We start from the raw sequence: 12,865 nt of genomic DNA, 5'->3' as shown, positions 1-12,865 counted from the left end.
AGCCTTTCACAACAGTTATTCCAGCAGAGCTCTGTAAAAGACAGGAGGAGTTGTTCTGCTGGCATAGCTACACCATGTGCCAGACTAACACCAGCTAAGCCAAAAGAAGCACACTGTCGGTACTGTGGTGTCTACACTGAGGGTTTTGCCAACATAGCTATGTAATTTTTTCCACACTACTAGCAGACATAGCTGTGCTGGAAAAACTTTGTAGACTAAGTCTGAGTGGAAAGGAAGGACAATAATAGAGGTACTTGCAATTCTTTGTCTCCAGTTATCCCATCCTATAAGGAATACCTCAGTTCATGTGACAAAACTCCCACCCAAAAAGCCACCCTGCGTTTAATTATGGCACATTTTTTCATTTTGTTCACTAACGTTTTTCATCCTAAAATGTCACTGAAGAGAACCAAAGGCCCATGCAATGTTAAACATCTGGCAAATACCAATAGGGTCTCTTAGTGAGAATAGAAAATACAATACAACAATCATTAACCTGAAGACCTACTAGAATAGACCTCTCACCATTCTATATCTACTACATTAAAAACTACTTTGATTATCCAAAGCATTTCAGATTACTGAATGTCAAACTCCGCCAAGACATATGAATAAAAAACTCTGACCTGGGCAGTGGGTATTTTAAGCTGCCGGACCCCCGACCGCAGGCTTTTGAGGGGGAAGTTTGTGTTTTATTATACCCAATGCAGGTTCCTGGGCAGCTGAAGAGGGTGTATGTGCTATTCAGCTTCCCCGGTTTTTATTTTTCTTTCCTTTTCTCTTCCTGTTTCCATCCTAGGATGCTGATGTTTTGTGTGTCATGGTACACCAAGTCATCTTGAAATGTGAACTAATCACTTCAGATGTGGTAGAAACCCTCCTAACCTACTGGGCTATCCAGCCTCACAATTGCAAAGTCTCTGCTGCTTCTGCAGCAGCTACAGTTTTGTTGCTGTTGCAGTCTATGACTTGCCCCTTGAAGACACAGAGGAATGCCTTTTTATTTTAATCATATGTATAGACATAGGGGTGATACGGAAAGATGGCAGGAGGGGAGAAGAGCAGAGCAGGGCTGGCCATAAACACTCACATTTGAAACCACTTGCTCATAATGCTGTGAGATGAAAAAGTCTTACTGAAGTAGCACAACTGTACCACAAAATGATATATTCTCCTCCCTTAACGGCGGGACTGATACGCTGCAGTGTTTTCTCCGAGAACACAGGTTTCCTACAAGCTTCTGTCCTCCAAAACTCTTCTCCTTACTGGCTAGGCACCATGAAGAGGGATAAAAATTAAAAGTGCAATGGAAAAAAAGGAGAGGGCCAGAGGAACCTCATTGCTTCAAGTGGAGGCAAGACACCAGGGGGTTAGTGAGGCAGTCAGTTCTCCGAACAGCTCCATCAGCTGGCAGTAAATTGAGACACTAAAGGGATGTTTAAAAAGGAAGAGAGGAGGCTGAGGAGTAACCCAGTTTTAACGGCTCACAGGAGCACTAACAAAAGAAATCACAGGCCTAAACAAAAAACAAATCTCACCCAAACTGTGTTGGCTTGCGTATTTCTAATTATTGGACTCTCACAGCACAGTGACCTTTTTCCTTGGCAAATTGTTCTATGATGCTCTTCAGCGCCAATCTTGCTGTTTCATCTTTCTTAGTCGCAAGGAGAGCAAGGTCACTCAGTTGTGTCTGACAATGCTGAATGCATGTAGTTTGACACGTCAATGTACTTATTGGTCAGAGTCAACACAACGTTTCCGGAAAAGCATCAAGAGTACCTGACACTATGAAATTCAAGTAGCTCTGGACTCCAAATGACAAACTGGACACCTCCGTGACCTTTGCAAAGTAAGACATCTTGAAAGACTCATGAACCAAGTCTAAAGAAAAATATGAGTATTTTCCCATGAATTTAAGAATTTCCTCCTTTGACTCTTCTAAAGCTGTATTTTGACGTTGCCTGGGATGGACAAACCAAATAGCGTAGCTACCTGTTGAAATCCCTCACACTGAAACGTTAGTTCCCCGATCATAATGCCAAAACCTTGAAAATATTTCCTTTGATGGTTATACTTGACTTAACACAGAATCATGTGAAAAATCTGTCATCCTTGCAGCATACATGTCTATTCCTGTGGCTTGGATAGACTGCATTTTCAAAACCCATTGCTTCCCATCTGTTCTGATATTCTTTAACAATTTCCTTATAACTTTCTTCAGATCTGAGTTTGCTGAACTCATTCACCGTGTTCTCAAATATCTGTAAGACTTGGAAAAGGTAAATTTTCTTTAACTGAAGTATTCCATCGACTGCAGTCCTGATAACTAAGCAATCCCCCATGAGCTCTGACCATAACACTAGCCATCACATCCCTGGCCAGACATGTATTTGGCGTTTAATCCACACTTGCCAAATAAAACATTAGTTAACTGATCAAACAAGGATTCAGCATCTGCCTCACTTACTGCTATGAAGCTTACAAAATGCGCTTTTATATCCACTTTTCTTTTGATTCAATCAATATTAACAAAGTTAAGCACAATGGCCATTTTATCAAGATGGCTAATATCCATGATTGCATCTGCAATGACAGTTAAACCCCCCCCCCCAAAAAAAACCACCACTTAGCTTCTTTGCAAATAATAAGTATGTCTCATTGTATCTGATGTTAAGAGACGTAATTCACCAGTAACTGTCTTGCTCAAGTACTTGATTCTCTTGGCATCACTGATATGATGGGCAAAAGTTGTATTAGGTCTAGCAAGTAGCTTAAGGATGCTCAAGTAAACATCACAATTGTTGCTCTCCAGCACTTCACGGTGGGCTGCAGAGGGACTAAAATTTTGACGGTGTCAAGCAATATTTTAAGTATTTCTTGCCATTTCCTAATATTTTCAGATTTGTTTTTCAAAACATGCATTGATACTGTGACCCTATGAACGATATACTAAGCCACTGGATATGCAAATCCTCAAGCAGTACATTTTTCATTGACAGGTTTCAGAGTAGCAACCATATTAGTCTGTATTCGCAAAAAGAAAAGGAGTACTTGTGGCACCTTAGAGACTAACAAATTTATTTGAGCATAAGCTTTCGTGAGCTACAGCTCACTTTCATTCTGTAAATGAAAAATGGCAGTTTGTTCATTTGGGCTGGCAAGGACCAATCATACAAGGATACACAATTGTTTAGGTTATAAAGCTGAATCTTGAAAGTAACTTATCAGATGGGGACTTGAAACCTATTTCAGCAGGAAGACTGGTTTGTCCTGTTTCATTGTTGACCTGCTCATCTACAAGGCCTTTGGTTTTGTTCCCTTCAAGTTTGTCTACAGGTTTTAAACAATTAGCCTGTCAATCAGGCTTCTAATTCTGTAACAGGAATTACACAGGGAAATACGACACTTCCTTGAAAATCAACTCTAACATAGGAAAATTACCAAAAATTGCCAATTCAAGATGAGAGTGGGGGAAGAAAACTTTTCAGAAAAAGAATGTAGGGACTGAAAGAAAGAAAAAAAAAGAAAGTTTGTAGGCCCCAGACAAACCTGTGAAGTTCAGCCCTGGAACAGTAGCTAAAGAGTAGGGCTGCCAATTGATCACAGTTAACTCAAAACAAATTAACTTGATTAAAAAATTCATCGCAATTAAATTGCAGTTTTAATCACACAGTTAAACAATAACAGAATACCAACTGAAATTTATTATAAAGTATTTTTGGATGTTTTTCTACATTTTCAAATATATTGATTTCTATTACAACAGAGGAAACAAAATATACAGTGCTCACTTTATATTATTTTTATTACGAATATCTGCACTATAAAAAAGATAAAGAAATAGTATTTTCCAATTCACCTCATACAAAGTACTGTAGTGCAATCTCTCTTGTAAAAGTGCAATTTACAAATAGATTTTTTGTGTTACACAACTGCACTCAAAAATAAAACAATGTAAAACTTTAGAGCCTGCAAGTCCCCTCAGTCCTACTACTTCTTCAGCCAACCGCTAAGACAAACAAGTTTGTTTACATTTATGGGAGATAATGCTGCCCCCTTCTTATTTACAATGTCACCTGAAAGCGAGAACAGGAGTTCACATGGCACTTTTGTAACCAGCATTCCAAGGTATTTACGTATGCTACACAGATATGCTACACATTTGTATGGCCTTTCATGCTTTGACTTTTTAATCTTGTTACAGTGCAAATATTTGTAATAAAAAAATATAAAGTGACCACTGTACACTTTGTATTCTGCGCTGCAATTTAAATATATTTGAAAAATTAGAAAACACCCAAAATATTTAAATAAATGGTATTCTATTCTTGTTTAACAGGGCAAATAAAACTTCAATTAATTGCAATTTTTTTTTAATCTTGCAATTTTTTTTAATCGTTTGACAGCCCTACTCAGCAGCCATGCTAGTAATAGTTCTATTGCCTGATAATAAAGAATCAGACCACAAGCTCAGATAGCCACCACAACCATAACCAATTGCTACACACTGCTGGACAAACATTCTGAAAAACTAACTAAGCTAGATGCCACCTACAATTTAAAGACCTGAAACACTGATTCTCCGAGGACCTGTAAATTTAAAGTACTAATTCTAAGCCAGTGATCAGGAAGGAGGAGATGTTTCAATCCTTAGAAAGTGTTGAATAGTTAAAAGGAATTCAGCCTGCTTTTTTGGGGGGTAGAAGTAGAGGACATCATCATTCCAATGAGTGATTCATGTATTCTAACAAACAGAAACCAGGAGGGCCGGGAGTATACATGTATTTGTGCCAACATATCCACTGTCAATATAAATAAAATAATTCTATAATCTGGCTCCTGCATGTGATACCCCAATTACAGACACCCTGCTTTTTTTCTCTTTAAAGAGAGGCAAGACTAAAAGCTTTGCAGACCCCTCCCATGTCTGTTAGTTTATCTCTACACTCAAACACAGAAGAAACCTAAGTTAATACAATGCTTAGGGTTAGTGAAAAGGAAGAGAATGAGCCCAGGAGCAAACGGCTCCAAAAAAAAAAATAACAAAAAAAAAGATTTAAATAACTTTACAGAAAGTATCATCATACCTGTAGGACCTCCAAACCCTCCTCTCCTCGAGATAAAGGCGCTACCGGACTGCTGAACTCGTTGCTCATTTTCATTATCTGTAGTAATTCATACCCAAAGTAATCAGAAAGCAATTATACAAAGTGTAAGTGATCAAGCCAGAATTAGCAATTTCAACTCAATGAGCTTAAAAAAAGTGGCAATCCCATCAGGTTATCAAACTATATTATTTCTAAAAAACTCCCACTCTGCAATACCAGAAGTGAACCTGTTCATGTACGTTTTAAGTTTCCATATATTTCTGAAGCAGTACCTTCGTTTATTTCTAAAACCAGGAAAGCCCTCTGTCTACTCAAGTAGTAATTTAATTGAATTTTTGGTCCATGATTTTGTCCAGATGCAACAAGCTAGATGCCACACAACAGGGATTGGCAACCTTTGGCATGCGGCCTGCCACACCCGCAGCTTCAGCCAATCGCAGCTCCCACTGACCGTGCTGTTCGCCACTCCAAGCCAATAAGGGCTGCGGGAAGCGATGCGGGCCTAGGGATGTGCTGGCCGTCCTTCCCGCAGCTCCCATTGGCCTGGGATGGCGAACCGCAGCCAATGGGAGCTACGATCGGCCAAACCTGCAGATGCTGCAGGTAAACAAACTGGCCCAACCCGGCCCACCAAGGGCTTACCCTGATGGGCCGCGTGCCAAAGGTTGCTGACCTCTGCCATACAACTTACTCTGACTTTGTCCAAATCCTCCACGGCCACCTCTGAAACCCCCTGCAACACCTCTTCGTGTGCCAAGATTTTCTGAATAGCTTCCTTCTTGAAAACCTGCAATACAGAATAATAGCAATTTCGCACCTTAGTTTACACTATTATTTTGCATCTGCAGACTTCAAAGCACTTTTTAGAAAGGAAAATAAACATCATGATCCCAAATTTACAAGTGGGAAACCTTAGGTGCAGTGATTTTAAGTGACTTACTCACAGTCTCAAAGAATCAGGTCCTTTTCAGTATGCTACTCTTTACATTCAAGTAAATTTACATAGAAGGTATTCTGAAGCAATTATTACAGTTCGCAAGACAACAAAAGTGAAAAGCTACCCTTTCTGTGGGTATTCCTTCTTGGTACTACACATTGACAGATAATACAAGTGGAAGGAATTAAGGCCTTGGTGTATTCTTTCACACTGCACTTCTACATTTGTGGATTAAGATACACAACTCTCTACCCTCCAATCTTCCACTTTGGTACAGATTCTCCAATAGTTAAACCAGAAGACTGAGTCAGATCAGGATGCTATACTGATCACCATCACAGTACATGACACTTCTAATGAATCACTTGTCTCAGTGCACCAATGAGATAATGAAGTTCTCTCATTTTATTAGCGGCCAAGAGTCCTGTGAGTCTGTAGACTAACAGACATATTGGAGCATAAGCTTTCGTGGGTGAATACCCACTTCGTCTGATGCATGTAGTGGAAATTGCCAGAGGCAGGTATAAATATGCAAGCAAGAATCAGGCTAGGGATAATGAGGTTAGTTCAATTAGGGAGGATGAGGCCCTCTTCTAGCAGTTTCGGTATTAACTGTCTAATCCTGTGTACCTGTACTTTAATTTGATTTTATTTGTGAAAAATGGCTAAGAATATGGAAGAAAGTACAGCAGATAGTTTCAGATTTCTGAGACTTCTTGTCAAGTTAGGGTTTTGGATGACACCACCAAGCAAACCTTGCTCCATTTTGCAAGGTAAATGTGTCTGGTAGTCCTTTCTGCTGTTCACTAGAAAATTCCAAACAGGTGAAGAGCAAAACTGCTCTGCATTCAACATTTATCCAGCAGATGAGCTATGGGAGGAAGGAATTTGAGATCTCTTCACTCTGTGACAGTATATATAAGAACACAGGCAAGGTCTTTGGCTAGTTCAAAACATCTGGGAACCAAATTGTCTGGACCACACAGAAGCTATCAATATCAGCTTGGTAGAGTCCTGTATAATCTTGCGGAGCACTCTAGAAATCAGGGGACCAGTGAGTAAGCATACATCAGAGATGATCACATGATTAAGAAAACATCAGACAACAATTCTGGACTCAGACCTCTCCCTCAAGTCAAAAGCCTGACACTTGCTTTGCACTGCAAACTGGTCCACTCAAGAGTAGCCCACTCAAAGAAGATGTCCTGGAGGATGGAGTCTGACCTCACACCCATGACTGGAAAAGAAGAGCCCGCTCAATTCGCCTGCTATGCTGTCCTGCAGGCCAGTATGCATATCATCAAAAGGGAGATTTGGTATCTGATGCACTAGCTCCATAGTCGGATTGCTTCTTAACTTGGGGGAAGATCTCACCCAGTGCTGCAGGTTGGCATAGACCATGGTACGCATATTGTCCATTGTTATCAGTATAGAACATCCTCTGATGTGATGGAAAAAAAACAAAGCTTTGCACACTGCTCTGAATTTCTACAGATTGATATTCGTCTGCGTCTCTCATGCAGTTCGAAGGCCCTGCACTTGATCTTGAGGTGGGAAATTAACAGGGATGGTCTGCAAGGCATGATCACTAGATTCTTGGTATGGGGGGGGAGGTGCAAAGGAGACTCTGCAGACTTTTTGGGGTCTTTCTACCATTTCAAGGAGAACTGTATTATTGGAGAACAGAGATAGGCATATCCACATGATGCTTGGTGGGGGCATACACTGACCTCAGTCAGACCTGCATGCATCCAAAGGTATAGTCTAGCACAGTGCTAATCAAAGTGGTGGTCTGCGGACCGGTGCCGGTCTGCAAGCCATCAGCTGCCAGTCTGCACGCACATTGGGGGAAAAAAAACACCAGTCCCCCACATCAGATAGCTTGAGAAGCACTGGTCTAGCATGTAACACAACAAAGGGCACAAAGCCATGTGCCTAAGTAGCATGAGAAATCCTCACTGTGGACTCCGGGTTATACATCCCAATTGTGCTAAGATGGTCAGGTTCTCGAACACGTCCATAGGCAGAAAGGCTGTGGACTTATTGAAATCCAACACTGGAATCTTTGAGCAGTAGTTAGGTTGGACTTCTGCATGCTAACTTTCAAGACCAGATGCACCATAACTGCTAACACCTTGGTGAATGCTGTCAAGAGTCCAAAGGTAGCAACTCAATACTGAAAATGTTCATGACCTGCCACCAACCATTAGGTATTTCCTGTACGATGGAACAAATATATGAAGTATGCATTTTGGAGGTCAACAGATGCAAGTCAGACCCCTGGATCCAGGGAGAGAATCATCAAAGCAAGCACATTCATCCTGAACTTCATTTTCAATCTATGAACATGTTAAGCATCATCAAGTCCAAGATGGACTGTCATCCCCTTTTCTTTTTTGGGATGAGAAAGGATTTGCTGTAGAATCCCCTCCTTAGGTATTGAGGTAGGACCCTTTCTTTCACTCTCAAAGAAGCAAGAGGACCTCTTGATGTAGCAGATCCTCATAAAACAGATCCTTGAAGAGGGTTGGGAGTAGGCACAACATGAACCTGGACAGAATATTCTGTTGTAATCATATCCATAACTCACTGGTCTGAGGTGATGCGGGAATGTGTGCCTGAGAACGTGTAGATGGTCCCCGAAAGAAACTCAGTGGCTCTGGATCAATGGGAGTAAGTTTGAACCTTCTGACAGTCCCAGCAAAACACATGTAGATATAGAACATTGTGGGTTCTTGTCATAAATATACACAGGGCAGCTGTACTGAATTGTCTTACCTGTAACAGGTTAATCAGTTCAATTAACCTAGTTGGCACCTGACCAGAAGGACCAATAGGCAAAGAAGATACTTTCAAATCTGGGGTGGAGGAGGTTTTGTTTGTGCTCTCTTTGTTTGTTGCCTCACTGGATGGAGAGAGGGACCAGGCAGGAAAAACATCTCCTAAAAACCCACCTGAAATGAGCATCTAAGATTACAAAAATGGTAAGTAAGGCAAGGAAATGCATTAGATTATCTTTTGGTTTAGCTTGTGAATTTTCCCTATGCTAAGAGGTCATTTCATTCCTGTTTTGTAACTGGAAAGCAGAGTCAGAGGGAAATCCTCTGTTTTATATCTTTTTATTTATCCTGTAAAGTTTCCTTCCATCCTGATTTTGCAGGGTTTTTTTTTTTGTTGTTTTGGTTTTTTTTTAATAAAATTCTTCTTTTAAGAACCTGATAAATTTTCAGTGTCTTAGAAACCCAGGGGGTTGGTCTGTGCTCACATTGTAACCAATTGGTTTGTGCATTATTTTCAAGCCTCCCCAGGAAAGGGGGTGAAGAGGCTTGGGGGAAACAGGGACTCCAAGTGGCCCTTTTTCCTGAATTTTTGGCTAAATTACTTCGTGGTGGCGGCAATACCGTCCAAGGACAAGGAAAGGATTTGTACCTTGGGGAAGTTTTAACCTAAACTGGTAGAAATAAGTTTAGGGGTCTTTCATGCGGGTCCCCACATCTGCACCCCAGAGGTCAGAGTGGCGAAGGAACCCTGACAGTTCTATATTATGTTTTGCTGGGATGGAGACTGCAATGAGTGAGCTGCAAAGGCTGCCTGTGTCCTCTGGAAAGATGCCAGTTTCTGGAAGGCTCAGCCAGTCTTTGGTGACAGAAAGAAGATGGAGCTGATCTTTATAAGACGTATAACTGTGGTCTGATGTGCTCTCTTTTAGGGACCAGCGTGAAGACCCTGAGGGATCTAAGGTGCCTTGGAGTGCTTCAGTGTGAAGGGTTTCATCAATTCTGGAGCTGAACAACTGTGATCCTTCAAAAGGCAAGTCCTCCACTGTTAAGTTGCACCTGCAGGTTAAGCCCCATCCTTGCAGCCACAAACCCACTTGCCAACTACACCTCTCATCACCGAGTAAGATACTGTATGCAACACACCCAGCACAGCTGAGACGCTGGTCTTGGCAATTAGATAGCCTTGCTGACCACAGTAGCAAACTCCTACCTTTGCATCTGCTAGTAGCTTGTTCATAAAAACACATGAATTTTTCAATTCAATTCAGGAAGTCATACTTGCCCATCAGGCCTGGTAATTTTTAATACAGCATTGCAAACTAGTGTCCAAATAAACCATCTTTTAGGATCACAGTCTTTTGTTCTGACGTATATGATGGGTTGATATATTGATTAATCAATCTTAGACTGCAGTGGTCAATAAAGGTTCGGTCTCCTGAAGACTACAGCATCGGAGTATCATCATCAGTATCATTAAAATGAGAGACCCTAGAAGTACATGAGAAACAACTGCAATTTATCAGAAGTCCCTTTATTAACGTATCTACCAAGCAGATAAACAATCCCACAAACAACGAAATACAGGAGCAGAGAGAGAAATAATCCAAAGGTGTTCAGCTCTACAACTGGCATCCCTCACATCTCCTGCTGTGGGACCCCAAGTATCAAGTCATTATCTTCCTCATGGTAATGATGACTAACAAAGATGACAATCTTCACCAGTTGTTGTCATGCTAGCATCTCCCCAGGTGTTCCCCCACAGCAGAGAGGCCGGGCAACGCCTTTTATCCTGAGTTACTCTTACGCCTACAAAGGCTCATATTATACATAAGGGTTCCAACCCTCTTTTTCTGATCTTCCACATACCACTTCCACATACTTCCACATACCACTTGTTTAGGAGTGCCCCATTTTCATACGCTACCTCATGAGTTCCTTCCTTGCTCATTAACATTTACTTCAAATAGTTACCATTGCAACTGGTGGTCAAGCTAAAATTCTCTAACATGTTAGTACTGGTCATACTGGAATATTAACTGATACACTGACATTCTCCAGTCTATTGTTGCACAGCTTCCAGAACCTAAGCCCTTCATCTTTCACTGTAATTTTATATTGTACTGGTACAGGGTTCTCTCTCTGTCAACTAGTCATGCCAACCTGTTTCAGCCATGAGGCCCTTTATGGCCAAGCTACATATCTTACAGACCTAAAGCCTGTAGACCTTGTGTTACAGCCTTGTATTACTTACACACCTAATATACCATTGTCAGTTATACAAACTTATTGGTCCTATACCCCTGTACTGAAAGTCAAATCTAATCCATTACTCATACACTGATTACATATTATATTTAGCTGCAGATATGACTTTTCATTAGCAGCTATCACTGCTACTAAGGACAGTACTGCATAATTATAAAAAGAAAAGGAGTACTTGTGGCACCTTAGAGACCAACCAATTTATTTGAGCATGAGCTTTCGTGAGCTACAGCTCAGCTGTAGCTCACGAAAGCTCATGCTCAAATAAATTGGTTGGTCTCTAAGGTGCCACAAGTACTCCTTTTCTTTTTGCGAATACAGACTAACACGGCTGTTACTCTGAAACCCATAATTATAAAATAACTCAGCCCCTTCCTCTCAACATTTGATATTTCGTCTGCTTTGTAGGCAGCAGGGCCACTTTAGATGGTGTCAGCCAGATCACTTGTGCAGGGTCCATAATGGCCTCATTCATCAGAAGGGCTATCCTTCCCTAAAAAAATATATCTATTAGTTTACGAGTAGGTTCCTGGATCTCCTCCACCGGGATCTGTAAGAAAATCAGACTGAGTCCTGAGAATCCTCAAAGTCATCCCACTGAGGCATACTGGGGATGAAAAGGAGATCATAGTGGTTCCCAGTAGATCCACCAAGGAAGAAACTGTGTTTGGTAAGTCCTAACACTGGGAATAAGGCTGAGCAGGTGGAAGTTCAGAGGCAGACTGCATAGCCAGGGCCTTAGGTGGAGCATTAGAAAAGACAGTTACCTTTTCCGTAACTGGTGTTCTTCAAGATGTGTTATTCATGTCTATTCCACAATAGGTGTGCGTGCTCGCCACAGGCACCAGTGCTGGAAGTCTTTCCCCTAGCAGTACCCGTAGGGGGTAGCGCACCCCCACGACCCCTGGAGCGGCACCTGCCTGGCGCAGTATAATGGGGCTGCACTCCTCCCACCCTCCGTTCCTTCTTGCTGGACAACTCCGAAAGAGGGGAAGGAGCGCAGGATATGGAATAGACATGAGCAACACATCTTGAAGAACACCAGTTACGGAAAAGGTAACTATCTTTTATTTTTCGAGTGATTGCTCATGTGTATTCCACAACAGGTGATTCCAAGCTATATCTGTTGGAGGTGGGTAGGAGTTCACAAGTTCTCGGGACGGAGTACCACCCTGCCAAACCCGGTATCATCCCTGGGAGACAATCGCATAGTGCGAGGTGAACATGTGACCTGAAGACCACGTGGCAGCCCTACAAATGTCCTGGATGGGGACATGGGCCACGAAGGCAGCCAACGAGGCCTGCGCCCAAGTTGAGTGTGCCCTCACAATGGGCGGCGGGGGAACCCCTGCCAGCTCATAACAGGAACGGATGCACGAAGTGATCCGCTTAGAAAGCCGCTGAGCAGAAATCAGCTGACCCTTTGCATACTCAGCCGAGTCGATGAACAGTTGCGAAGACTTTCTAAATGGCCTGGTCCGCTCAAGGTAGAAAACCAGAGCTCACCTCACATCGAGCGTGGGAGACAGGGTTCCTCGCTAGTCACATGAGGCTTGGGGCAGAGGACTGGCAGAAAAGTGTCCTGACCCATATGGTAGGCGGAGACCACCTTCCGGAGAAACACAGGGTGTGGACCTTGCCCTTATGAAAAACCGTACATGGCGGTTCAAAGGTTCGGGTCCTGAGCTCCGAGACCCGCCTGACCGACACGATAGCCACCAGGAAAGCCACCTTGCACGAGAGGTGAGACCAGGAACACGTAGCCAGTGGTTCAAACA

The 12,865-nt window shown here is 42.2% G+C and overlaps 1 protein-coding gene across 4 annotated transcripts in view; it reads right to left on the bottom strand.

The window, feature by feature from the left end:
• The window catches only part of DDX4 (DEAD-box helicase 4), a 102,044-nt gene that overhangs the window by 50,315 nt on the left and 38,864 nt on the right, over positions 1 to 12,865 (bottom strand). For 3 of the 4 annotated variants that reach the window (XM_077816282.1, XM_077816284.1, XM_077816283.1), the window contains 2 exons: positions 5,800 to 5,895; positions 5,088 to 5,165 (listed from right to left, as the gene is read on the bottom strand). The exons of the other annotated variant lie outside the window; for it this stretch is intronic. In XM_077816282.1, coding sequence (XP_077672408.1) covers positions 5,088 to 5,165; positions 5,800 to 5,895 — 174 coding nt within the window. The remainder of the gene's footprint in view (positions 1 to 5,087; positions 5,166 to 5,799; positions 5,896 to 12,865) is intronic. 4 annotated transcript variants of the gene reach the window in all.

The sequence above is a fragment of the Eretmochelys imbricata genome, chromosome 5 (assembly GCF_965152235.1).
Source record: "Eretmochelys imbricata isolate rEreImb1 chromosome 5, rEreImb1.hap1, whole genome shotgun sequence".
Lineage (NCBI taxonomy): Eukaryota > Metazoa > Chordata > Testudines > Cheloniidae > Eretmochelys > Eretmochelys imbricata.
Note: the sequence above shows the minus strand (reverse complement) of the source record. Positions and strands in the feature narration are given on the sequence as shown.